General features: G+C 38.4%; 1 protein-coding gene across 5 annotated transcripts in view; it reads left to right on the forward strand.

Annotated features, from left to right (window-relative positions):
* The window catches only part of MED13L (mediator complex subunit 13L), a 171,939-nt gene that overhangs the window by 123,299 nt on the left and 21,935 nt on the right, over positions 1-26,705 (forward strand). For 4 of the 5 annotated variants that reach the window (XR_014931986.1, XR_001558545.3, XM_015878154.3 and 1 more), the window contains 14 exons: positions 1,663-2,391; positions 3,394-3,616; positions 4,405-4,510; positions 4,866-4,990; positions 6,011-6,110; positions 8,694-8,914; positions 11,831-12,033; positions 14,146-15,092; positions 15,556-15,735; positions 17,146-17,369; positions 18,254-18,446; positions 20,298-20,742; positions 22,316-22,535; positions 24,372-24,560. Coding sequence is in view for 3 of the 5 variants with exons in the window: in XM_015878154.3 (XP_015733640.1) it covers positions 1,663-2,391; positions 3,394-3,616; positions 4,405-4,510; positions 4,866-4,990; positions 6,011-6,110; positions 8,694-8,914; positions 11,831-12,033; positions 14,146-15,092; positions 15,556-15,735; positions 17,146-17,369; positions 18,254-18,446; positions 20,298-20,742; positions 22,316-22,535; positions 24,372-24,560 (4,105 nt within the window). In the remaining 2 variants the exon portion in view is untranslated. Of the gene's footprint in view, positions 1-1,662; positions 2,392-3,393; positions 3,617-4,404; positions 4,511-4,865; positions 4,991-6,010; positions 6,111-8,693; positions 8,915-11,830; positions 12,034-14,145; positions 15,093-15,555; positions 15,736-17,145; positions 17,370-18,253; positions 18,447-20,297; positions 20,743-22,315; positions 22,536-24,371; positions 24,561-26,705 lie in introns of those variants that run through there. The other variant, XM_085509572.1, reaches the window with a different exon arrangement.

Genomic DNA, 26,705 nt, shown 5'->3' on the forward strand with positions numbered 1-26,705 from the left:
AAGCCTTGCCTGGAAAGCTTGGGGAACCAATTGTGGAAAATGGGGGTCAGAGTCTGAAGACAGGTTGAGCTGCATTTGCAATTTCACGTGGTTTCAAACAGCAGTAAATGTGTGCCATGTGATTTCTGTGTAGGTGAAGACGCTGGACAGACACTGTCACACCAGTATAACTGCCTTAGTCATCACTGTGCCTGTTGTGTGCACTGTGTAAATGTGTAATTATTATTAAAAAAATAATAAAAAAATGTGAAGATAGGATCTCATATATGGAATTCTTTGATACTCAACATCAAATTCAATCTTCTATAGCTTTCTGTCTTGAAAAACAGACCGTCTGGTGTCAAGTTCTGTAGTCATGTTGGTATGGTGAATGATGGAGAATAAGCACATGCTTAAGGCACACCTGCAGTTATTAGTGCATTAGGTCCACATGGATGCTGTGCTAAGGATGATCTATGGTGGCAGAGAACTTCTAATGTTTCCTGGTAACACCAATAAAGCAAACACAAATAAAGCCAGGACAACACCACGCAGTGTAAGATAGTTACAGGAAAAAGATGCAGTACAAATAGTTGTATTTGTACCATTTGACAATCACTCTTCAAAACTTCGATGTTTTCCTAACTAAGTCATAGAAGCAGAATTAGTTTTTCTCAGTCTAGCAGTACGTTTCATTTGAGATAATACAGTTTATCTTAACATTGTAATAAGGTTTCATGTTAGTGGATTTCTGGTTTTGAATGCTTTCAAATATTTATTCATACTTTTTCATCAATTCTTAGTTGCTTATTTTTTTGACTAGTTTTGCCTTTTTTTCTTTTCTTTTCTTTTCTTTTCTTTTCTTTTCTTTTCTTTTCTTTTCTTTTCTTTTCTTTTCTTTTCTTTTCTTTTCTTTTCTTTTCTTTTCTTTTCTTTTCTTTTCTTTTCTTTTCTTTTCTTTTCTTTTCTTTTCTTTTCTTTTCTTTTCTTTTCTTTTCTTTTCTTTTCTTTTCTTTTCTTTTCTTTTCTTTTCCTTTCCTTTCCTTTCCTTTCCTTTCCTTTCCTTTCCTTTCCTTTCCTTTCCTTTCCTTTCCTTTCCTTTTCCTTTTCCTTTTCCTTTTCCTTTTCCTTTTCCTTTTCCTTTTCCTTTTCCTTTTCCTTTTCCTTTTCCTTTTCCTTTTCCTTTTCCTTTTCCTTTTCCTTTTCCTTTCCTTTCCTTTTCCCTTATCTGGAGGAAACTGGAATTAAAGGATTTTGTGGTATTTTGCCTCGGTGAATGTAACCAAACCAATTCATATCTGTGTTTTCGGAGCATAAAAGAGTAGTGGTTCAGTCATTTTACTTGAAAGGCTGTATTTCTTTAGAGTAATGAAAACAGCAGTAGCCTGATTTATTTTATTTTGTCGCATTACCTTCCATATAAGCAATATTAAGCTTTTATAAGTATTAGATCTTGTTTGCTTTGAATTCTGTTTTCTAGGGACTACCATTCTCCATTTTATATGTCAGATATACAGCAGCAACATTGGGCACTGGCTGGTGCAGATCATGTGGTGCTTCCAGTATCTCTTAAACGACCGAAAATAAGCATAAGATTTACTGGTGCTCTTCTTTGGGTTTCTTTCCATTAGAGCAGACAATTGTATAAACCATGCAGTGACTTGCTTTTGCCTCTGTTTTCAGGCACAAGGTTTTCAAACAGCGTTGTGCTGCTGGTTCCAGTCGCCCCCCAACGATAAATCAACCAGGATTCAGTGTGGGAACATCATCATCTTCATCATTGCCACCTCCTGCCTCTTCAAAGCACAAAGCAACAGAAAGACAGGACAAGGGCGAGAAGCTGCAAAAAAGGCCTATGATGCCATTTCACCATCGGCCCTCTGTGACTGAAGAGCTATGCGTGGAGCAGGACACATCAGGGCAAAAACTGGGATTAGCAGGAATGGAACCCTCTTTAGAAGTCGCTAATTCCAGAAAATATGAGAAGCCGCTATCTATACCTGCTAGAAATCCAAGCAAGCAAATTAATATGAATCCTATGGATTCACCCCATTCCCCTTCTTCCCCTCTGCCTCCCACACTTAGCCCCCAGCCAAGAGGTCAGGAAGCAGAGAATCTGGACCCACCTTCTGTACCTGTAAACCCAGCACTCTATGGCAGTGGGCTGGAGCTTCAGCCATTGCCTAGCTTAGATGAGAGGACAGTTCTTGTTGGACAGAGGCTACCTCTGATGGCAGAGGTTAGTGAGACAGCATTATATTGTGGGATAATTCAAAACAATGAGTCACTAGATATGTGGAGGACCTATAGCGTCCCGTCAAGTGCTGATCCAGAATTCAGGCCTCCAGGTCTTCCATGTGAAAGAGATGATACCAAGAAAGAAGTGAACTCAGGCAGCACTGCACTGAAAAGGTAAGAATGCAAATTGGCCTGAATGGTGTTTTTATTAAATTCTTGTTTCAATTGTGAGCTTCGAATTCACTTGTCCTGTCAAAACCTGAGGGATGATGTGAGTGTAGGAGATAGAACTTACTACAGAAATCCCTGTAGCATCAAAGATGGTGTATGCAGGATTTAACACTACCTAAGTAGAAATGTGCTACTGTTTTTTTCTTAACTTTTTTATTTTTATAGTGGCACCAATGTTGTGAAGCCAGTACCTTGTCTTTGAGCTGGGTAGGAGCCTTACTGTGCACAGAATCACAAGGTTAAGGAGGGACCACTGGAGATTATCAAGACCAACCCTGCTGCTTAAGCAGGTCACTACAGAGAGTTGAGCAGGGCAGTTCCCTCAGCCTTTCTTCATAGGAGAGGTGCTCCAGCCCTCTGATCATCTTAGTGGCACTCCTCTAGACTCGTTCCAAGAGCTCTGCATCTTTTTTGTGCTGGGGGCCCCAGGCCTGGACACAGTGTGTGAAGATATTTCACGTCAACTTTAGGCTGAGAATTTGAATTGATTTTCTACAGGCTTAAAATTACTTCTGTATTTTGACAATGGAAAAGAAAAAAAAGAAAAAAAAAGTGCAGCAAAGAGAATTTAATGAAAAAAATTAAGCTAAAATCGATTGAGGTAATCTTTTTGGATTATGACAGTGTTAATTTTGGTAATTACTGTGGAGCTCCATAGGCTAAAAAGGTTATGTGTATTTTGATTTAGTGACAGATTTTACTATTTTCTCATTGTCCTTTGATCAGTAAAAGTTCTTGATACAGTGCAACATTTAATACTGAACTTAGGCAAATGCATCCCTTATTTGAGGAAGAATGTATTCTTGCTCTATCGAGGAGTGAGACATAGGCTGTATATGTATGTGACAGCTACAGGTCTTAAGAGTTGTTATTTTTCTCTTCTATAAAAGATATACGTGTTTTGTTTCATGATGGATTTGTTTACTTGCTTATTTTTGCTTTCAGGCTCTTAGCACAACCTAATAAACGGTTTAAGATTTTGGGAGAACAGAAACCAGTGCAGACACTGAGCTATCTTGACCCCTTGCCTCTAATACAACAGCCAGGAGAAGGTTTGGGAGATGCTAGTGATCCTTACACTTTTGAAGATGGTGATATAAAGTACAGCTTCACTGGCAATAAAAAATGCAAACTTGTGGCTGAAAAAGATCTGCTGAAAAAGAACAAGGTAACATGGAAATTCAGAGTCTTTATCATTAATGTTCTTGTTGAGATAATAGTAATATAGCGCAGTATATGTCCTGCAGCTCTCAGCAAGACATATCCTCTTTGTATATATTCAGCTTGACCAGCAGTGTGTTCTAGATTGAAGGCAAGAAGTAAAATGCTTCAAGCCTTATATTCACTTGTAGAGGCAAAAAGGTGTTTTTCTTACTTTCTTCAGCTTGATATATAACTTCACTGTAAAGCTTAAATCTCCCCAAACCAAATCCATCTTTCTTGCCTTGTCCAAAATTAGTTTAGCCTTTTACTGAGAGGATTTGTGATGGGGATTTATAGCGGTTTGAATGTTTCCTTAGAGGTCATCTTCCAAAACAATGTCATCACCATTCACTGGCCATCACCTGGCCCATAAACATGATATTTCTTATATGTCTTGTCCACTATGGAGCTGTTTCATTCTCTGGCTACGCACTCATTTGTTCCTGCTTAATATTCTAGAAGATGTTTTTTCTAGTGAAATTGGGGGGGCTAAATACCTATACTGCCTGTTGAATTAAAGTGATGTGTATGGAGTCCTTTGTACATCATACTAAATGCTACATTATGTTTTTCTTGATATGCATATAAACAGCAGATCAGTGTGTTCCTTTCCCTTCTTAAAATGTCCTGTGCTTCATAAAATACTGAACTGAGAGCTCTGAGTTTAGCTTGATATAGGAAAAACAGTAGGACATTTGCTCTTACATAGATGAAATTAACATCCATTAAAAAAATCTTGGCATTTTTGTATAGTCAGAAGATGGAATTGGAACCAAGGAAATCCCCGCAACAGGTCATTCTACACCAGTTCCTGATGGAAAAGATGCCATGTCTATTTTCAGTTCTGCTCCTAAGGCTGGTAAGTAAAAGCACTCTGTAAAGCAAAAAATACTCAAAGGTACACCGTAAAATCTCAAAGGAAAAAATGATACACTGTAACATGAGAGTTACCAGCAGTTTCTGATGTGGAGTTTGATTCTACTTGTCCTTTTTATATTGTTATATAATATTTTTTTGAACAATAAGGCTCAACAGTAGCTACACTTGTAGCTCTTCCCAGTTGATTCTTTGTCATTGCTTAAAACTCGCTGCAAAGCAATTTGTAGGCTATGTTATAGAAAAGGGTCATCAGTGGTTCTTGGTTCTTCTCTATTTAGAGTGAGATTTAAAATTTGCTCTTGTTTTTCACTGATTATTTCCTTTCTTCCTGATAGATACCCGACAAGACAATGCTGCAGGCCGAGTAGGCTCTGGTAGCCTCACACAGGTGACAGATCTCGCACCATCACTGCATGATCTAGATAATATCTTTGATAATTCAGATGAAGATGAGCTTGGTGTAAGTCTTTGTTTGATTGAGTGTTCTGTAGACTTAAATCCTGACAAAAGGAAAAATAAAAAGGCAGAAGGATGCTGCAATCCTAGTGTGGAGCAGTTACCTCTCTATTAGAGGTAATATCTATTATAGGAGAGACTGTTTCCAGGCAGGCAAGCTTCTTGTTTTTTTAACCAGGAAGAATTGAAAGCAAGCAGAGGAATCCTTTAAGGAGATTCTATAAAGAAGATAAATGGTTGTATACAGTTTGGAAGTATTGGAAGATCTCTTAGGTAATATCAAAGCTTGTCTCATATTATGGTTTTCCAGTCACTGGAAACCAGTGGGTAACCAGTATACTCTGAGGAAAACACAGCTAACTTACTGTCATAGGCATGCAGAGACAAGCTATAAGATTGCTTCCTGAGGTAATGCCATGTGGTTGCCTCTTAACTGCATTAAATCTAGTTTAGTATCTTCAATTTTTGTCAGTATTTTGTGTTTTTTAGAGCTGTGGAAAAGATCCTAGTTTCATTATCTGATGATTTGTTCTTTACCTTGTTTGAGAATCTGCCCAAATCAAAATAAATTCAACTTTATGGAAGTAACTCTTGGAAGCATGTTCCTTTCTATGCCTGTAAGCAGCTTATGCTTTGCAAAGAGGAAGGAAATAAGGAGATACAAAAGGAAGATCAGGAAATATATAGGGAAAAGCAGGTTTAAATCAATTACCAGAAGAAAAAGTAATAAGGATGCTTTATAAGCTTAATCTAATACGGGCATAATGTTACAAAGCGGGATCCTAAATTGACTGGTAGTAGATAATAGATAACAAGGCTTAAGTCTACAACGTCTGGTTCTTGGCATTACTTTCTGAGTACATCAGCTTATTTACCACTTCTTCCTGCTCTGTCGTTTCACAGAAACTGCACTTAAGATGTTTTTTATTAAATCTCATTCAGAGAGTTTTCAGTTTTAAATAGCTTTTGATTTCTACTATTTCGTATGTTTTCTTAGTGTGGTATGTAATTATTCTGCTTTTAGGCTGTATCACCAGCTCTTCGGTCATCAAAAATGCCTGCAGTGGGGTCTGAGGAGCGCCCAGTGGGGAAGGATGGTAGAACAGCAGTACCTTACCCACCAAGTAAGTAGCAGCAACTGATTACCACTTTGTTGCTAGTTAAAATCTTCTGATTAGCTACGTTACCTTTTTTGTAGGAGGTTTGATGTGTCACTTAATCCGAACTCAGAGCAATTGTGCTTATTTTTGTTCTGTGATTGCTGGATGCTAATAGTAAAATAGGGTAAGAGTATTCTAATGGGAACTCTGGATTGTACTATAGACATACGTTTTTAATGTGCCTACAAAGATTTCAGGCGCTCTGCTTCCAACACTGTTGTCTTATAATACAGACACAGAAGGGAGCTGTTAAAAATCTACATTTAAAAACTACCCTTCTATTATCAAACCAATGTTTAATCACATTTATTTGTTTACGGCAGTACCTCACCTTTTAGCATAAATCATTCCTTTTACAGTTATTCAGAATGTAAAGGTGTGACTTGCATATGGTATGCATTTGATGTAGAATGAATTCAGACTAAAATCACCTTCAGGATTTAATTTAGGTATGGAGGAACCTAGAGTACAGTACAAGTTCTGGCTCCTAACTGATGGCACATTGTGAACCTCTTGGGGACGTTTATGGTAGAAATGATTCTTGTGCAGGTGCTGCACATGTAGCAAACCAGGGTGAGTGCAGGGGATGCTGAAATAGGACTGTATACTAAAAAGTATTATACAAATTAAAACAATAGGGCTCTTCTGGGAGGACTGTGCCAAAGCCTTTTTAAAATTATAGATTTTACTCTCTTGAGGTGTTTGGGTTTTCTTGCATTATTTACATAGATAGCATTTCTCCTGAGATTTCTATATATAAAGTATTTGCATAGGCAGGAAGAGGAAGATGAGAATTTCTGGTGTGATACTAGCTGGTCAGATAATGAATTATGAATTACTTAGCAGCCAGAAAGAAGAATGCTTGATTATTGTGGCCTCTACAAGCAGAAATCAAATCTCTCTGCAAATCATTCTTTAATGCTTTCTCATTAACTTAATCTTTGAGGGAAAAAAAAAAACAACAGTGTGAAGGAGATGAGTCAGAGTTTTATGCACCCATAAAAGCTGTGCTGATTTACTCAAATGTACAAGTCTGGAGTATACAGAGATTGGATTTTGACAGGTTTAGTTGATCCATAGCTTTTTAAAATATGCAAAGCTTTTTCAAGCATGACACATATGAAAGTGAATGATGATAGTTCGCCTGTTGCTGTAGGGTTTGGGGATTTTTTGTAATTAAACTTCTTTTATGACTCTGCACTGCAGAATTTTGCTAACTGGGGCTCGAATATGAGCGAAATATATACTATAGAACTGCGTGAAATAAGTTCAATAGATACACTCCACTTCTGTTCTGTAGCTCTCTTCCCTTGATACCAACTGTCCAGTCACAGCAGTATCTGCAGGGAAATGAAATGCGTTATACACCATAGTAAAGTCCTACTGAATACACTGTGTTTTAACCCTTTTTTCCTGTCCCATTTCTCTGCCTCCTGAAGCACACTTCTCTTTGAGAAACAGAGGCAACACTTAATCCAAGTGGCATCTTTAAGATTATACTTCATACTAGCACCAAATGGAAAATGTTTTTTTCCATTTCATTGAAGTTGTTTTCAACATTTACTAATCCTTTATCAGGACAACACTAAGTTGTTTTCAAGTCTAAATTCACAATAAAACTGAGAAAGAAAGAAGAAAACAAGTAGGAATAAGCCATTGCCAACTAATTTACTCTGCTTCTCCAGGTTCAGCATTCAGTGCTGTTTCCACCAGAAGTCTATTTCTGGGGGCACTTCACCCATTCCAACTGTTTCTCTTTGTCTGAAGAATTAAACAGGAGCTTGGCTGTCTCATCTCTTTGCACTGTTAAGTTGAAGTGGAGACAGGACTCGTGGTTGTCGCATCCTACAAAAACACACTGTTAGCTCTTTGTGTGTGTACTCATATTCTCTATCTAATTTTAATTCCATCACTTAATTTATTATTTCCAGTTAGTTTTTGAGACTATGTTTCATTGGTTTCGATTTCCACAATATTGTATTGTATTATATTGTATACAATATTGTATTGTAGTATTTTCCAGTCAGAAATGTTTGTGCTAGTAACTATCTTTTTTTGTCAGGAGTCATGTTGCTATGGACAAAATTAGACTTGAGTGATTGTATTTCAGTGGAAAAACACAGCTAAGTGCATGCTAATTCCAAAAGCCTAAAGGGAGAAGAAACTATTCTGTCTCCTTGGCAGTTCACGGGGTGTACTTTCCATTCGTGTCACTTAATCTTTTCTTTTAAGATTATATACATATTTATTTACTTATTTATGTTAAAAAAGGCTTATATGTTTAAAGTTGTGTGTCTACCAATTTGCTGTTTCTGCTGAGCATCAAGTTTGCGAAGCATCCCATGGAATTTTTGGAATGTATCCCTTGGAATGAACTTCTAAGCCTTGGGTTATACAGGTGTCAGAGCTGTAATAAGTCTATAGAATCTTTACAAGGTTTTAACCTACAAAATAAGAGCTAGTAATGAGTAACCCCTTCTGTTTTATTGGGTTTTCTTGAGAATCCATATTGTAAAGATTAACGGTGCATTATTTCATTATATTTAGCTGTGGCAGATCTCCAAAGGATGTTCCCAACACCACCTTCTTTAGAACAACACCCTGCCTTCTCCCCAGTAATGAGTTATAAAGATGGAATAAGTTCAGAGACGGTAACCACCTTGGGTATGATGGAAAGTCCCATGGTCAGCATGGTTCCAACACAGCTTGCTGAGTTCAAAATGGAAGTGGAAGATGGATTAGGTAGCCCTAAACCTGAAGAAATTAAGGTAACATACCACACATGGGGTGTTTTCATAATCTCACCTTCATATGTTTGGATTTTTATAAAGAAGTCACCTGTAGTGTGTCTAGCAGGCTAATTTATATGGCTCTAATTCCCATTTGTAAAAGTTTGTATTGGTCTTTAGTTGGGAAAAAAAAAACAACCAAAAACTTCTCTACTAAAAGAGCTTATAATTGTTTCTCTGATTTTAACTATAGGTACTTTTCTTCTCATGTAATAGGTGTAATTTTATGTTTGTAATGTTTTTGAGTGCAGTCAGGAAACAAACAGTATTGTATATGAAACAAGCCCTATGCCTAACAGAAAGAGTGAACGTATTTGAAAAACATGGTACTTGTGACTACGTAGCTTTTAAATGGTTTGTTTCTTCAAATAATTTTTCTGTATCTTTTATGTATAGCCACTCCTTGCTGCCAGTCTCTGGGGATGCAGCTAGGATAAAATCATGCATGTAGAAAGGCTGCCTTTTTCTCTCTGAAATGTTGCCTTTTTTGGTTAGGGCTGAAAATCACTGAGAAAGCCCAGGGGTTGAACTTGCTCTGTTTCTTCTTCAGCTGATGTTACTTCACAAGTTTTAAGGCCAGATGGGACCATTCTTATCTGACTTTCTGTATAACACAGGTCAGGTAATGTCACATAGTTACTCCTCTATTGAGTCCTATAGTATAACTGAGTAAAGAAGTATTTTTAAATGGGGACTCTGCTGTGGGGTACTAGTACTCACCTCCCCTGCTTTACATATCCAGATGTATCCATTTTTCCATAGCATCACATAAAAAGACTAAACATAAGCACCCGGTCTACATTGATATGTATTTCATTGTTCCATCCTTAGCACAGGTCAACAGGTAGGTTAGAATCATTCTGCCTGATTGTGTGCATTCTGCATTTCTTAACTTCTTTGACCAATTTTTTTATCAGAAATTATCATATTTCCATGCATATAGATGAGAGTTTTTTAATTTAGAAGTGTGTTTTTCCTTGGTCTGCAGCAGTGCAAGCTTGTTTGTTCACACATATCCAGTAGGGAGATACACACAAGAACTGTCTTCCTGGTATTCCCTAACCTTGATTTTATAACCTAATTCCTTCAGGCCCACCCTGTCCCAAATCTCCTTCTGTTTCTGCAGCCATTTCTTCCCTCAACAGCAGTCCCCCCACCCCTGCGAGTGCTGGAAGTAGCTGAGATCTTGCTTTAGTTGTTGGCATTGTTGAGTGAGGTATACACACAAAGAGCTTGTAGTTGCATGGACTAGAAGTGGCTATAACTCAATATAAGAATACCGAAACGTAATTTTGCCTAAGTGTATATGATTTAGTCAGCTGTGAATGAGAAATTGCATGGCACCTCTGGAATATCTTAGGCAGACTGAAAGTAAAGCACAGGTGAACCACAGGGTGACTTTCTGCATTCAGGTATGTCTGTGGGAGGAAGTAAGATTGCTGTGTTTGAGGATTGTGTCCCTGCATAGAAACAAACTCTGACTAGTCAGAAGTGTGAGGAAGTGAGGTGTAGTGTCCCCCTCCTGAAGACGGGCAGCCACCTGGAAAGTTGGCTTTGTTTTTGCAGGACCTTTTCTTCCTTCTGTCCTGACTTGATAACTTGAAGGCACGATGAGAAAAACCTTGTTCCTTAAGAGTTTACTGTTGTCCACTCTCTTTGTATAGTTTGTGTGTCTATGGATTTGTATACAAGTATAGATGTTTGAAGTTTATAACAAGGTTTGTAATAGACCTTGCTTTGTTTTATTCTGTTTTCCAAGTGAACTAGAATAATTTGCCCATGGAAATAAAATCTGTATTGTGATTTGGTCAGCAGAAAGCTTTTAAGTGGGAACAGATTTTAGGGTGTCATTGCTGTTGGAAGTACTTCCGTCTCTCTCACAACACTTTTAGGAGTATTGAACTATACTTTTTATTTCTGCCTGATAACATCTCCAACAAGCACAGTTTACTCTGCTTTTAAGTGTGTCACACCTGCTCATATACACCAGTGGGGCAGACAAGCACCTAAACCCATTGCTGATCATTTTGAGAACATGTAAGTAGATTTCCTGTGCTGAGTATTCAGCAGCTGGAGATAGTAATTCACACATTTCTCATCTCTCAATGCTGTACAAGGCGTAAGGGAAAAATGGAAATATCTAATGAGCTGTTAAATGCTGGAATTCTGAGAGACTGTTGTTACTTTAATAATTATTTTTACTTTGCAGTAGTGCGTCAAAAGGACTAGTTCTTTTCTTCAGTAAGAAACATGGCATAGCTTTAGAAAGTCTGGCTCAAGTTCTTGTCATCATTGTCTGCAAGCGAACATAACAGTCATTGGAAGTCCAGTTTGACTGAACTTCATTTATATTCACATTTAATATTATGTTTAGTTGATTATTTCTGTCCAGTGCTAGGAGTGGTGCTAGTGTAAAGTGTGCACTGTTACTTGTCGGATTATATTAATTCCCAATGTGGGGGTTGTTCTAAAAGGATGACTTAAAGGCAAATAAATTTTCTTCACGATATGACTTAACCTCTCCATTATGAGTGTGGAAGTCTTGAAAAGATCAACCTCTTAAGTGCATAAAGTAGACACTTTAAGTTAGATAGTGGGAATATTTCAGTGCACCATTTGCTTTTCAAATGTACCTTGTCCTTAATGAGTGTAGTCTATGTGCTGGCATTAGTTAAAGCTGTACAGTATCTTAGTGTACCAAGGAGCCTCAGCTGAATTTCCTTGAAGGATCAGCTCTTGAACATTTTGTAGAATGAATGAATGTGCTTAATTATGGGAAAAAATACAATTATAGAGGGTTCAAACAGTACAACAAGTTTTAATGAAAAATAGTTGTGTAAACGTGAAGTTCAGCCTTACTGTGGTGTTGTAAACAATGTCACTTGGATATTACAGGATTTTTCGTACGTGCACAAAGTTCCATCATTTCAACCTTTTGTGGGCTCCTCGGTATTTGCTCCACTGAAGATACTGCCAAGCCAGTGCCTCTTACCTCTGAAGATACCAGATGCCTGTGTTTTCAGGCCTTCTTGGGCTGTTCCTCCTAAAATTGAACAACTTCCTTTGCCACCGGCCACTTTCATTAGAGATGGCTACAAGTAAGTAGAGTGTTGTAGGGAATTACAGTGTTTGTCATTCCCATGTTTCAAATAGTTTGGTAATTAAATCTCTTGAGAATCCCAATGAGTCTTTAGCTAAGCACAAGAACCATAAAATGGCCTGCAGCCATGTTTTAAACCTTTCAAATCTGCAATTATGTCAGGTAAAAAATTGCGATTTTATGAACATTTGTATTAAGAACATCTTCTGGAAATTGTTAGGGCAGTATATATCTGTTGCACTCTTATAAAAGAAGAAGAACTAACTGCAATTCTGGTACAGGAAGATACTGTAATCCAATGCAAAACTGGGAAATAAAATGATGAGATGCAGTTTATCTTCCTCTTTCTAAATACCAAAAGAAAAGATGTCACATCTCTTTCCAGGGTGCTGTGACCTATAAGCAATCGCTGTTATTTAACATAAAATTATGTGTTCCTTACTCAGTTCTCAGAAATTAATAATGTTTATGGAAGAAATTATTTGCTGGGGATCTTCAAAGCTATCGAGAATTTCCACCATTAAGTTTATAAAATCTTATAAAAGGCATGGTGTAGTACAAAGGTCTCCTTGCTTGCGCTGTGCTGCTTTCTGGTGAAAGTAGCCTGTATCTTTAAATCAGTCTATAAACCCTTTAAATCAGTCCTTTTCCAGCTCCAAAGGATCCTTCAGTGTTCTCAGAAGAATTGCAAAAAAGAAATTGTAAAGCCTTGATAGTGCCTGGGGAGCAATCCAATTCTCAGGTTTTCTTTCGTAATAGTAACTGATTCACCAGGCCTGAGCTGGTTATTAATTTCAGGTATTTGTTGAGGGAAAAAAACCTTTCGTTTTCAATATAATCCAATTAGAGCAAAAGTTTTCACTGCAGGCTTCCAACAGAGTGGTGATTGCCAATCAAAGTTTCTAGGTCATCTTTTCTTGTTAGTCTGAGGCAATCAGTATGCTTCAGATTCAGAGCTCTTTCAGACCTTTGTTCTTCCTTTTTTTCTCTTGCTTGGAGTTGGACATACATCAGTTCAAGGTAATAAAATGATTATAAGAAATCTGGTTTTTACTGTTTTCCTTTTCAAGTTGCTAATGACATGAGAACATTACAGTGGTACTCCTTTTAAATAACCCATAAATACACATGTAGAAATAGACATGTAAAAAAGATCTGTTTTCGTTCTTTTATAAAGAGACATAGTGCATCTTCAGAATTTTTCCTTGCCCTAATATGTAATGAAGGCATTACAAGAAAAATGAACTTGGGAAGAGTTAAGTAAAGATTTTTGTTCTGCTTGGCTTCACATTACCTGTTACTTGATATAAAGAGTCACTGCAGAGAGAAGGTGGCTGTTAGGGGAATATACAAACTGTGCTTTGGTCACTTAAGTTTGGCAGCAAATGACAAGAGTAATAAAAATCATTGATGACAAGAGGTATCCCAAAAATACGATTCTTAGCTTTACTTCATTGAAGGTTTGTAATGGAATGTGTCATTTTGTGCTGTAAACTGTGTAGTTTTGAATGGGTATTTGCATTTGTAGTACCTGAGATGTTATTATCAGTTGCATACTGATACTAAGCAATACCTTATATAAATGCCACGTGCTGTATTACTTCTGAAAGCTGTTTCGAGTCATAATTTCTAAAATAAGGTAGCATCTCCATGACTCTGAAGTGTTTTCTTAATTTCCACTGATGTACATGTTTTTACAGATGATTGTGCTTAAAACAATAACAAAAAGTAATATTCTTTCTGTTTTTCCCTAGAAGAGTTAAGGGATATCCTCAAAGCTTAACAATTTATCTGCAGATTCTTTTAAAGAGCATTTGAGTTTTATCCCATGGGAATAATCTTTAAGAGGGTTAAGTGCCTGAGGTGATCCCATTTTATCATACTGATAAGAAACAGCTGTGTTCATGCGAGGATTACAGTTTCAGTTGAAAGAGACGCACATATAAAAGGTTATGAGCACGGTGTCTGACGGTGTTCCTTTACTGCAGTTACAGTGAGTCCTTTGGGTTTTCACAGACTCTCTGTATGTAAAAATAAGTTTTGATGAAATCAGTCTTCACAACCAACCAGACTGTTGCATCTGACTCTGGTTTTCATATATTTCTTGTAGCAATGTGCCTAGTGTTGGGAGTTTGGCTGACCAAGACTATCTTCAGATGAACACTCCTCAGATGAACACACCAGTGACACTGAATAGCACTGCTCCGGCCAGCAACAGTGGAGCAGGAGTTCTGCCATCACCAGCAACTCCCCGCTTCTCTGTCCCTACCCCACGCACTCCCAGGACCCCAAGGACTCCCAGAGGTGGGGGGACTGCGAGTGGGCAAGGATCTGTAAAATATGACAGCACAGATCAAGGTTCACCTGCTTCTACCCCTTCTACAACACGACCGCTTAATTCTGTGGAACCAGCCACTGTTCAGCCAATCCCAGAAGCCCACAGCCTCTACGTTACGTTGATTCTTTCAGACTCTGTGCTGAACATCTTCAAAGATCGTAACTTTGATAGTTGTTGTATATGCGCCTGTAATATGAACATTAAAGGTGCAGATGTTGGATTATACATCCCGGATTCATCTAATGAGGATCAGTACCGTTGCACCTGTGGCTTTAGTGCTATTATGAACCGTAAACTAGGTTACAACTCTGGGCTCTTCATTGAGGATGAGTTGGATATTTTTGGCAAGACCTCAGACATTGGCCAAGCTGCAGAAAGACGACTGATGATATGTCAAAGTAACTTGATCTCTCAGATGGGAGAAGGAGCTAGAAGGACCCAGGAACCTCCAATGAGCCTCCTCCTCCTCCTCCAGAATCAGCACACGCAGCCTTTCACATCTCTGAGCTGCTTGGATTACATGTCCTCCAATAACCGTCAGACGCTCCCATGTATGAACTGGAGTTATGACAGACTGCAGGCAGACAGTAACGATTCCTGGATAGAATGCTTCAATGCCCTTGAGCAAGGCAGGCAGTATGTTGATAACCCCACTGGTGGGAAAGTGGATGAAGCCCTAGTGAGAAGTGCCACTGTACATTCTTGGCCTCACAGTAATGGTATGGATCCAAACAGGTTTCTTTTACCTATAGAAGTATCTTTGAAACTTGACAATAGCGATTTAATTTAGTCTTTATGTGAGAAATGAAATGTATTAAAACATTCTAGAATTGAAGTAGGTTTTTGAAAGCTTTATAAATGACTTAGAAAACCATGGTGGTTCAGTTGTCCTTAGCATTTAGACATAGTGATATCAATTGTCTCAGAATTTGTGTTGGTTCACAAAGCTAAAGCAGAGACAGGCAGTGGTAATTAACATTGAAAGGTATGTGAAAGGTCTAATACGACAGGTTTATTTCAGTGAAGGCTTCATAAAGCACCGCACTGAATTCGGTTAAGCTAATTAGAGTTATTCAGCTTTTATGGGCACTATGAGGAGCAGTACAACAGAACAATATATATATATATTAATAAATTCCTTTTCCTTGCTGGAAATGATGGGAGCTCCATTGTCTTTTGCAGTATTGGACATCAGCATGCTCTCCTCCCAGGATGTGGTGCGTATGCTGCTGTCACTGCAGCCCTTTCTCCAGGATGCCATCCAGAAGAAGCGAACAGGAAGGACCTGGGAAAACATCCAGCATGTGCAGGGACCACTCACATGGCAGCAGTTCCATAAGATGGCAGGGCGAGGAACCTATGGTATGTATATTGTGTGATATGCTTAACAGTTAAAATGAAAGTATAGTTTTCTAGAAATGTATGCACTCTTTGTTCTGGAAAAAAACGTGATAATCAGGCTATTTGGATAGATTTTCATGGTCTTAAATGACATCTGCAATACGCTACTTGAATACTGCAATGGAGGTTTTATCCTTCAAGACAATAAATATTTACATCATGCAGGCTGCTGGGTAAAGATCAAGCTGAGTCTGTGTTTTGGCTTGCACTGTATATACATAACACAGAGAGAGGAAGCTGTTAAAATTGTACCAAATAATAAAGGAAGGGGAGGTTCCTGAGCCAATGCTCAAACCCTCCTAACTAAAACTGCACGGAGTTATCCTCATTCTGAGGTTTCCTATTTACTAAGATAATTCAGTTAAAGTGTTTCCAAGTTGCAATTCTTTCTTCTCAAAAATACGTTTTACAAAATGGGTTTTGTATGTGCACGTTCAGATGATGACGACTGACCTTTAGATGGTTATTTCTTGCTTGAGGCTTATTTCAGTTTTAACTGATGCAGTCTTGCTTAGGTGGTTTGTTTTCTCACTGTTCCGTAGTACCTTATGTTCCCTCTGCTGGTGTTTGATTTATTGCAACTTCCCTTCGAGGCTAGGACAATCTTGTGTAACTGCAGTTCCTGTCTTAAAGCTGTTTTGTTTCATGAGAAGTATTTCTAATTAGTAATTTCTAATCTAATGTTTTATCCAGCATTTGTAAATTTAAGAGTTAGTTTGGATCTGCCAGCTGTTACCAGAGTATGAAACTAGAATTGCTATGTAAGTAGCAGAGCCTTTGATGCAGATTCAGCAATTTTTATTGAATGTCGATTTTCTAATAAAGTTGGATTATACTCTGCAGAAACTATCAGCTTATTTTTGTTTGGATTTTTTCAGTAGTGTTTTTTCTAATGAGCAGTGACTGGAAGATACCATGCTGAACTTGGTGGTAGTCCTCTGAGCTGTGACAGCAAGTGCCTCAGTATGGAGAGGAGCAGAAAACAATTGTTTGAATTAGGATAACTTTGCTCACTACTGTCTGCCCTGGGAATAATTTTTTTGCTAACCATTTTATTCAGTAATTTTGCACCACCAGCTGGAGGCTGCTCCATAAAATCAGATTTTATTGTGTTCATGTTACTGCTTCTGGTTGAATAGGTGCTGGTGAGGTGTGGTTATGGTTATGACAAAGTGAAAACTCTTCTAAGTGAGCAAGATTGACTCAGGAGGGGCAGTATGTATTTTTACAGTATGGTATAAAATATAGCAAGGATTTAGTGATTTCTAGTATTTCAGTAAAAGAGCCAACCTCCTATTACATCATAGAACCCACTGTAGTTAAGCTAGTTATTTTAACACCATCTTCTCTTTCTCTCTTTTTGTTCCTAAGGCTCCGAGGAATCTCCTGAGCCTCTTCCAATCCCAACTTTACTGGTGGGATATGACAAGGACTTCCTGACAATCTCTCCATTCTCCTTGCCATTCTGGGAGAGGCTGTTGCTAGATCCATACGGGGGCCATCGGGATGTCGCCTACATTGTGGTGTGTCCAGAAAATGAGGCCTTGCTCGATGGAGCCAAAACTTTCTTCAGGGACTTGAGTGCTGTATATGAGGTTGGGAATTAAAACATTGCTCTGTTATTTCTTATTTATGCATCATTTCTGCTTTTCTGAATGTTCTTTGCAAAATATCCACAGTTTATTTGTTATTATTCAAACAGTTATTTGTATACAGATTTATTTTCTTTGAGGACTTTCTGCACTTCCAGCGTCAAGAAGAGTGCCTAATTGAGTTATACTGTTAGGGTTTTGATTTCGTTATGAGAAGCAAATTTAATCCTGTAATACAGCCATATGCAGTAATAGTTGGTGTTTCAGTAGTATCAACAGAATATTTTTTCATAGCTTGTCTGGATAAGCAAAAGCTGCATAAGACGTTCATCAAACATCATTGAGATGAACAAACTATAAAGAGCTAAAACCACTGTTTAATACAGGATGCTGGAATATCAGTTCAGCAATAGCACAATTCTAATAGCTTGTTATAATCAGCAGAAAAATATTTTTTATTTAATGTAGAAGTGTGCACTGAATTAATCTCATGTGCTTTACTGGCCTCTGTACCATTGCAGTGAATGGGATGGGGAGCATGGCTTGGGAAGATGCCTTCTTTGATTGAAATTTTCAGAGGGTGCAGTACCAGTACTAATACCGTTGCAACCTAGCACACTGAGACCCAACCAAACCTAGAGAGTAAGGGGTAGATAAAAGAAGTTGTGTTCTTTTTCTTTGTTTAATCATGGTCATTGTGTACTTTTAAATTACAGGATTGCTTTGTAACCTTCAGTTCAACCTTATGTTGAATTATCTTTGGGTTTTATGCTTAATAGGAAGTCACCATAAGTGTGCTGCTCATATAGAGCATAGGCTACAAACCACTCTGCGTAACTCCTTTGGGTGCTCAGCATCTACTTACAAGTGTTTCTTCTTTCCACCAGATGTGTAGGCTTGGCCAGCACAAACCGATCTGCAAAGTGCTACGCGATGGGATTATGCGGGTGGGAAAGACTGTGGCACAAAAGCTGACGGATGAGCTGGTGAGCGAATGGTTTAACCAGCCCTGGGGCACTGAGGAGTGCGACAATCATTCCAGACTCAAACTTTATGCGCAAGTTTGCCGGCATCACCTAGGTAAGTGTGCCAGGTGCTAGCAAGGCTCTTCTGGTTGGCTGTAGGTAGGAGAGGGTATTTGCAACGGTTGGAAGTAGGGGAATTTCTCTTAAGATATGGATTAAGATCTGCTTAGAAATAGCGTATGATCATGTTATATCTTTTCTTAACCGCTTCCTGGTTAAATTCGCCTGTTCAGAAAGTTTGCTCTTTCTTATCAGTCTGGTAGCCATGCCAAAGATTCAAAAGCAAATTATTACCTTTTCTAGAAGTCAGTTTGGTGTAAGACATCATGTGTCAAATACGTTCCACACACGACTGCATTGATCTCAGTTATATGCTATTCATATGGGATATATCACCGTAGAGGCATGTGCATGGTGTCTTCAAACATAAGATTTATTTAATTAAAGATGAGTTCACTAAAACTGCGAAAGAAGAAGAATTTAATGCTGGTGGGGTAAAAAAAAGAAAAAAAAAGAGCAACAGTATCTTTGATGAGTGAGATAATTTGAAAAAGTTTGTGGGAAGGCATTGTCTCCTCATGTGGGCTTATTTCCGTCCCAAAACATACTGGTACATTCTAAAAGACTAGAAAAGGAGGTGTTTTCTGGCTACCTGCTCTGGTTGTGTTTCGTAACAATATCAGATGTGCTTGTTGGATGATGGATTGTAGAGTGAAAGAGTGTAGAAGTTTGCTGGGCTATCAAAAAACAGGTCCTGGTTGAGAAGTCTCTGGCCTCATCTGAGATCTGCATTGCTCCCAGGTTTTGTCTCGTTTCATTCCAGAAGGAGTGTAACATGTATGGCATACCTGACTGAGAAATAAGATCTGAGCCTGAGACAGGGACCCATCTGAAGTGTCACTGGCAATACTTCTGCTGAGACAGTGCTGGTTAGCAAGATAGGCAGTGATCACAGAGAACCAGTCACATACATCTAAACTTGAACTGAGGTGCACAAACCACTTTTGTTTTAAAAAAACGAGGAATTGTGAATGGTTTCTTGAACAGCTCTTACTCCCTTCATTCTGGGAAAGGACTGGCTATGATTAAGTCTGCTTACTGAGAACACTGGTGACCTATTGTTGGGGAAAGGAAGTTTGTGAAAGCATACAGAGATGAGAATTATTTGCTCAGTTCCACAGACTGCTGAATGCCTCATCCCATCCTTTGAGGAAAGTTTGGCAGAGCATAATAGTGCTTGTTTATTTTGAATGATAAATATTATCAATATATTATATAAATATAATATTATAAATATTATTATTGAATGATAAATATATATGAATAACCAAGTTTTTACATCCATTCTGCTTTTAGTTTTATTTTACCACAAAACTGAGAGGGAGAAGTTATTCCTTAACATAAGGACTCTAGGTTTACATGTAGAAATATATAGCACATGCATGGCATTTGAAAGTGATTGCTGTGATATCTTTTTCTGATGCTCAGGAGCAGAAATAACTACATTAGGATTTGATGCTATTGTAGCTCAAGTACAAAGGCCTTTTAGATTTTCAGTCCGACAAAGATAACCTATAGTAGATGGCAGAGCCAAACACCAAGTAGGGGTGTTATCCTAACATAGTCAAACCAGAGGTAATAACATGTCAGTACTGACTTTGATCCACAAAGCTCTGCAGAGTCAGTCCTGTTTCTACAGCCATCTGATTCACATCAGTTGAACTGAAACACTGAAGAGTGGACTCCAAGCTTAATATTTATAATGGAGATTATATTCACTTAGCTTTTGTACATTCTTTGAATACTCTAAAGGCATAGAAAAAAAATGTATGACTTTATGGTTAATCCAGCTCACTTTTATCTAAGACTGTCATTAATCTCCTTTCCTTTTTATATGTCATTTCAGCACCTTATTTAGCCACTCTGCAGCTTGACAGCAGCCTGTTGCTACCACCGAAGTACCAAACCCCAGCGCCAGCAAGCCAGACGCAGACAATACCTGGGAGCACTGGACCTGTACCCTCAAACTCATCATGTCTTTCCACTTCTGGGGCACCACCAACAGGCAGTTCTTTTAACTCCACACCCAACGGTGGGACCACTAGCCTTCCTGCAGGAGGTAGTTCATCCTCTGGATCCTCTGTGCCACAGCTGTCAGCATCTTCTGCAACACCCGGCGTTAACCAGATGAGCACTACCCCTACTCCAGGGTTTAGTGGAAACATTGGTTCAGGGCAGAACACCAGCACTGGGGGAAATGCGGCAGATCGCTCACAAGGAAGCACAGGTCCTGGAGGAGACACAGATGCAGGTCAAAACCTATCACAACAGCAACAAGAAGGACAGGAAGGGTAAGTGCTCAAATTACTCAAAATACAAATAAAACCAATCTTTTCCTGCTTTCATACAGCTCATCATCTTTTTCTAAGTCATTGAAATGGAAAGAGCCTTGGATGTGTGCAGTACCACTGTCCAGATGTAAATGAAACAGGGTCTTTTTTAATTCATTTCTAGTCATAGCATCATAGAATCTTTAAGGTTGGAAGGGACTTCTAGTCCAGCTCCCCTGAACTGAACAGTGACACCTACAGATCGATCCAGTGCTCGGAGCCCTGTCCAGCCTGACCTTGGGTGTTTGCAGGAACAGGGCATCCCCCATCTCTCTGGGCAGCCTGTGCCAGTGTCTTACCACACTCGCTGCAAAAGGCTCTTTCCTTATACCCAACCTAAATCTACCTTCATTGCTGATGAGAGAAGTTGGAAAAAATAACTTCCCTATTTCATTATAAGAAATTAAGCTTGAGTCAACTACATGAACATGGTTCTGTTTGAGATGGCCACCTGGACTGAGTTTGCACTTCAAGAAAAACACAAGGTGTCTTAAGTTCAGTGCCCATATCTACTGGCTCCATCTCACTACTGTCTGGTTCTGCAGGGTATCTCATATGGCACCTTACACCTCTTAGGTGGGCAACTCTATTGTGCCTATAATATTAACAGAAACAAAATAAGATCCATGGTGTTGGTTTTTTTTCCTAAATATCTTGTATTGCAAGTGCTTTTTGTGCAGATACATTGTGAGGTATGAAAGAAGGGTTGTATTACTGTTACTTGAAAATAAAGACCTTATTGTAGTCATCCATCAAACATAAAATTAGGAAAATGTTTTAAATGTCTTATGTAAGTGACTTCCTGAACGAACATGTTTTTCATTACTCCTGTAATAATGCATATTACTAATAGTTATGATGTATGTTGTGGAGTTCCTGTATCTTAAGTGAAAAGCCCACATCCTGTACTGGTTTGGGTTATTCTTAAGACATCTGTTCGCTGCATCTATGCAAAATACCTCTATCAATTGCAGTGGGGTTTCTGACAAAGTGAGTCTGAGCTGCTTTTATCACTTACAGATGTTGAGCCTCCCCGTCACGGTTGAGGCATGGAGGAGTATTTTACAAAGTTAAAAACATTCAGTTGCTCCCTCCATTACCAAGGGAACCTTTTCTGTAACTAATCAGAGTCACTTCAGTCTCCATGAATATTACTTTGGTTCTCAATTCCTTCTCTTGCAAAAGAAAACCCCAAGCAACTCCAAAACTGAGCAAGCACAAACATAAGAAAATTCGTGGACTTAATATTTAGTCACCTTTTCCATATTCCTCAGGCCTAAACTATACTAATTGCGTTAAATGATTTTTGTATTAGAATTCATGGTGTCTTGAGTGCATAATTTCTAATGAGTGCTTTGAATGAAGTGTCTGGGGGTAAAAGTCATCCTTCCTCAGTTACCATTGTTTTTAGTTTTGCTTCTGAACACAAGACTCATTTACTACACCCCTGCTTTGACCTCATATTCTTTTACTCCAAAAGCCATACTTAACAACTCTAATTTACATTTGAATTTAACAACATGCATATCTCTAGTGTTACAGAGAGGGAGAGAATAGGGATTCCCACTGAACCAGAGTCTGCGGACAGCAATGCCTATCCTCCAGCAGTTGTCATCTACATGGTGGATCCTTTTACCTACACTGCAGATGAGGAATCAGCCTCAACCAACTTTTGGCTGTTGAGTTTGATGAGATGCTACACAGAAATGCTGGATAACTTGCCTGAGAATATGAGGAATTCTTTCATTCTCCAGGTAATTCTACCTCGTTCTGCACCTTTGTATGTGGGAGCCATTATATCACAGCATATTTTTATTGTTGTACTGAAAGAGACAAAATGCAAGATAATATATCAAATCTCAGAAATAGTTTCAAATTACATAGTTAGAAGCACAAAACTTGCACTTGTTTTGATGATGAGATTAATTTAGAGCAGACACCATATCCTTCAACAAGTGTGTTGCATGGTTCTAGCAATCAAACACATTAGATGCTTTTTGAAGAGGGATGTCTGTCATTTAACTTGCAACTTGAGTAGCCATCACCAAGGGAAAAAAGTTCATTTTCTCCTTCAATTTCTTTGCATGTTAAATTGTTTGCTCTTTATATTCTCTCTGAATTATACTGTTTAATCCAAAAGAGGTATGTGCAACCAGACATTTAATGCATAATTTAACTGTAGTATTGTTATTATCTGCTTCTTAAAAATAATTTACCGTGTAACTTGGCGTATAATAATAATTACTTACTATGGAATTACTGAAGAATTGAATTTGTGTAGTCAGAAACAGAGCTTGGCCTATTGCCCAGACTGGCTACATTTTGCCATGCCTCTTCTTTCACGGCTGGCAGTTCAGCCTAAATAACTGCAGAGGAGAATGAAAAGCCAGAAATTATGAGCTGTGCATGCATGTGTGCAGCACATGCAAGAAGCAGCACGTGAAGAATTTTTGAGTGCCTTATTCACTTATGCTCAACTTACCTTAAAAATATTTCATTTTAACTAAAGGATGAATCAGGAGCTATTGTAGCATCTCAGGTTGAGCATAATATTGAGCAAATATGTGTCATTTTTTTATGATTGATGGAAAACTGTCACCAAAACACTTTGTGTGTAGAGGATGAACTGAATATCAGTCCCAATTGCAAATTGTGGCAGTCTTTTGGCAATTTAATGGATACAGAGATGAAGATGCTAAAAATACTGCTAATTTTTGACACTGCGATATCTGAAAAAGCAAAAACATATAAACTGCGTTCTGAAGTTGTATTTTAGTCTGTGTAGGACAACTGATGAATGTGCTTACAGACTTCTGAGACGTGCTGTTTGTTGCCTGGGCACTTACTACTTGTTTCTCAGAACATGTGGCGTTTTACAAATCTGAAGTCAAAACAGTGTCAAAACAGGCAATTTTCACTGAGGGACGTAATCTCAGCCCAATATTCTCACAGCTGTATGTGCTACATACTTGGATCGCTCCACAAGTGATGCCTCCTACTTATTTCCATGGAAACTATGGAAGATGCAAAGAGCACAATAATACTATTTGATAGAGCACATTCTCAGCTACAGAACACTCTTTTTCAACACAGTTAATGCCTCTAGTTCTGCATTTTCACCTGCAGTGAACAAAAGCTGAATGCTCTTTCAAAATATACCAAAACAAATTACTTGTACATATGTATTACAATTCACAGTGTTGGAAAAGCCCAGCTACTGAAAGGCTCTCAAACCACAGAAAACCTTGTAATTTAAGTTCTGCTCTCTACAGTAGTAAGAATGATACTGTAGTGCCAATTCACATATGAACAGCAAATGAATCTTGGGTTTTAGCTAAAATTTCACAACCTTAAAATATATCACCATAATGGAATCAGCACTTCTGTATAGTGGAATATAGATAGTAACTGGTGCCATCATTCATGCAAAATATGGCATCCCTGGTGGGAAACAACAGGCACAATAATGAAAATAATTGAATACAACAGGCCATGGGCTGATGGATGCGTGAGTCTGGGTGGGGTCGGTATTAATGAACAGCTCTTTGAAGACGTTTAATCATGTTTTATTGTTTATATGAATTACATAGATTGTGCCTTGCCAGTACATGCTGCAGACAATGAAGGATGAACAGGTTTTCTACATTCAGCACTTGAAGTCTTTGGCATTTTCAGTGTACTGCCAATGCAGGAGGCCATTGCCCACACAGATTCACATCAAGTCTCTCACAGGCTTTGGGCCAGCTGCCAGCATCGAGATGACCCTCAAAAATCCAGAGGTCAGTATTAGTGTCAAGAAATAAAAGCTTGCTAATAAATTGTAACTACTTGTCTCAATAAGAAAATATTCTTTCAAAGGGAAAAGGTAAGATAATAAATAGAAACTAATAAGAAATATTCCAGGCTACTTGCTTTTAAAAAATGTCAAGTTTAAGGTTTTGAATTAAAGTAAAAGGTTGATTTTACACTTTGAATGAAGAAAGAAGAAATATATGTTCTTTGGGATTCAGAGATGTTTTGTAGCTTTTGTATGTGTTAAGACCTACAAGAAAGTATTTATGTCTGTCATTTGTATATGTATGCATATATATGAAATAATTTGCTGTGCATGATTATGTGTATTACACTAATTCTCTGAGGTAATGGAGAAATCCCCCTACTTCAGTGGGCTTATCTTTCATCTGCTTTTTTAAACTGTAAATATTCAAGCGCTGATTCTGAAATATCCGGGATTTCAGAAGGATAATAACCCATCCTGCTTTCTGTGAATATTTCTCATTCTTCGAAAGATAACAATGACGAATCCATCTGATTTAATGAGCCAGCACAACACTTAAACACTTACCTTGGGGTCAAGATGTGCTTGTTAGGGTTTAAAAACCTAGTTTCAAAATAATCAGAAAAACAAAATATGAGTGTGTTTCATTACTGATATGAAACCAGAAGCAATCAATGGAGATGGCTGAAAGCAGTAGCACCCCAGGCATATCCTCTTTGCACTCTGACCTCATTCTTCCATCAAAAGGATGCCTGTTCCACACAATGTATTTAGCAGCAAGTTGCAATAGTCAGACATCAGCATAGCTGGGTGTAAGGGGAAGAGCAATAAACTTGCAAGACCCCTGCAAGTATCTTCCTCCATCTAATGAATGTAACTGTACTGTTGCCAAGGTGGTATACTTCTAGAAAATGACATAAGCAGAAATATGGTTCTTCACAGTGTGTCAAGGAAAACACTGCAACCTTTGTTTTTATGAGTTTGTTAACTTGTATTTTGCATTTCTGAAGAGACAGAAGTTAGAAGAATAGGAGGATAAATGTTTTCATGAGCATCTGTTTGCATTCAGCATCATTAGTGAGATGCCTCCTCTCCATACGCTTGCTCTCCGTCTGCACTGCAAACTCCCAAACTTTGCCTGAAAATTTAGGAAAATACCTTATTTCTAAATTGTTAATTATGTCTTGTCAGAGAGGCATTATAAAGCAAAGACAGGTTTGGGGCCTGGCATCTGGAAAGCAACTGTGCAGAAGATGACCTGGGGCCCTGTTGTTTAAGTTGAATGTAAGCCAGCAATGTGCCCTCACAGCAAAGTGAGCCAGCAGCACCCTGTGCTGCATTAGCAAGGGTGCTGGCAGCTGAGCCAGGGAGGTGGTTATTCCCCACTCCTCGGCACTGCTGAGACCACACCTGTAGTGCTGCGTCTGAAGCGAATCCAGCAAAGGGCCACAGAGATGATGAAAGGACTGGAGCATCTGACATCTGAAAAGAGGCCTAGAGAGCTGAAGTGGCAGCACGTACTGAAATACAGGAAATTCAGTTTAAATAAAAACTCTCAGCCATTGGTGATCCAACACTGGAAAAGGCTGCCCTGGCAGTTTGCCTGGCCAAAGTCCTGGGTAACATTATCTAATTGTCCCTACTTTGAGGAGGAGGTCCCTTCTAGTCTAAGCCTTCTGTGTTTGATGAAAAAAAGGAAAGATTTAATGATTTACTTCTATCAGACTCAGTAGGAGAACTGTACATGAAGTTACTTACAATGCTGATTTGCCTCCTCTTATCATTAAACATTATTAAATGGCCTTGATTTCTTACAGACTCCTACATGTTAGATTTCTGAGGGGCTAGTGGTAGCTTATTTCTTAAAGATAAGCAGTATAATGCATACAGAGGATCTGATTAATTAGTTCAGCTGTATCAAAGGCCAAAGTATTTCTGAAAGGAAACTGAGATAAAAAAGGCTTAGTGAATTTCAGACATCATGCCTACCGTTCCTGAAAGTATGATATACCTAATGCCCAGATAGAATGAAGTAATTTGAGCTCTGAATTTAATGTTTTTAAGTTCCCGATACTTTACGTCAGACCTCATCCATGCAGTTAGTATGTGAATGGATGAAAGTGAGAAGATGTCATTGATTTGAGCA

Source organism: Coturnix japonica, chromosome 9 (genome assembly GCF_054131305.1).
Source record: "Coturnix japonica strain WE chromosome 9, WE-NBRP24, whole genome shotgun sequence".
In the NCBI taxonomy this organism is placed as follows: domain Eukaryota; kingdom Metazoa; phylum Chordata; class Aves; order Galliformes; family Phasianidae; genus Coturnix; species Coturnix japonica.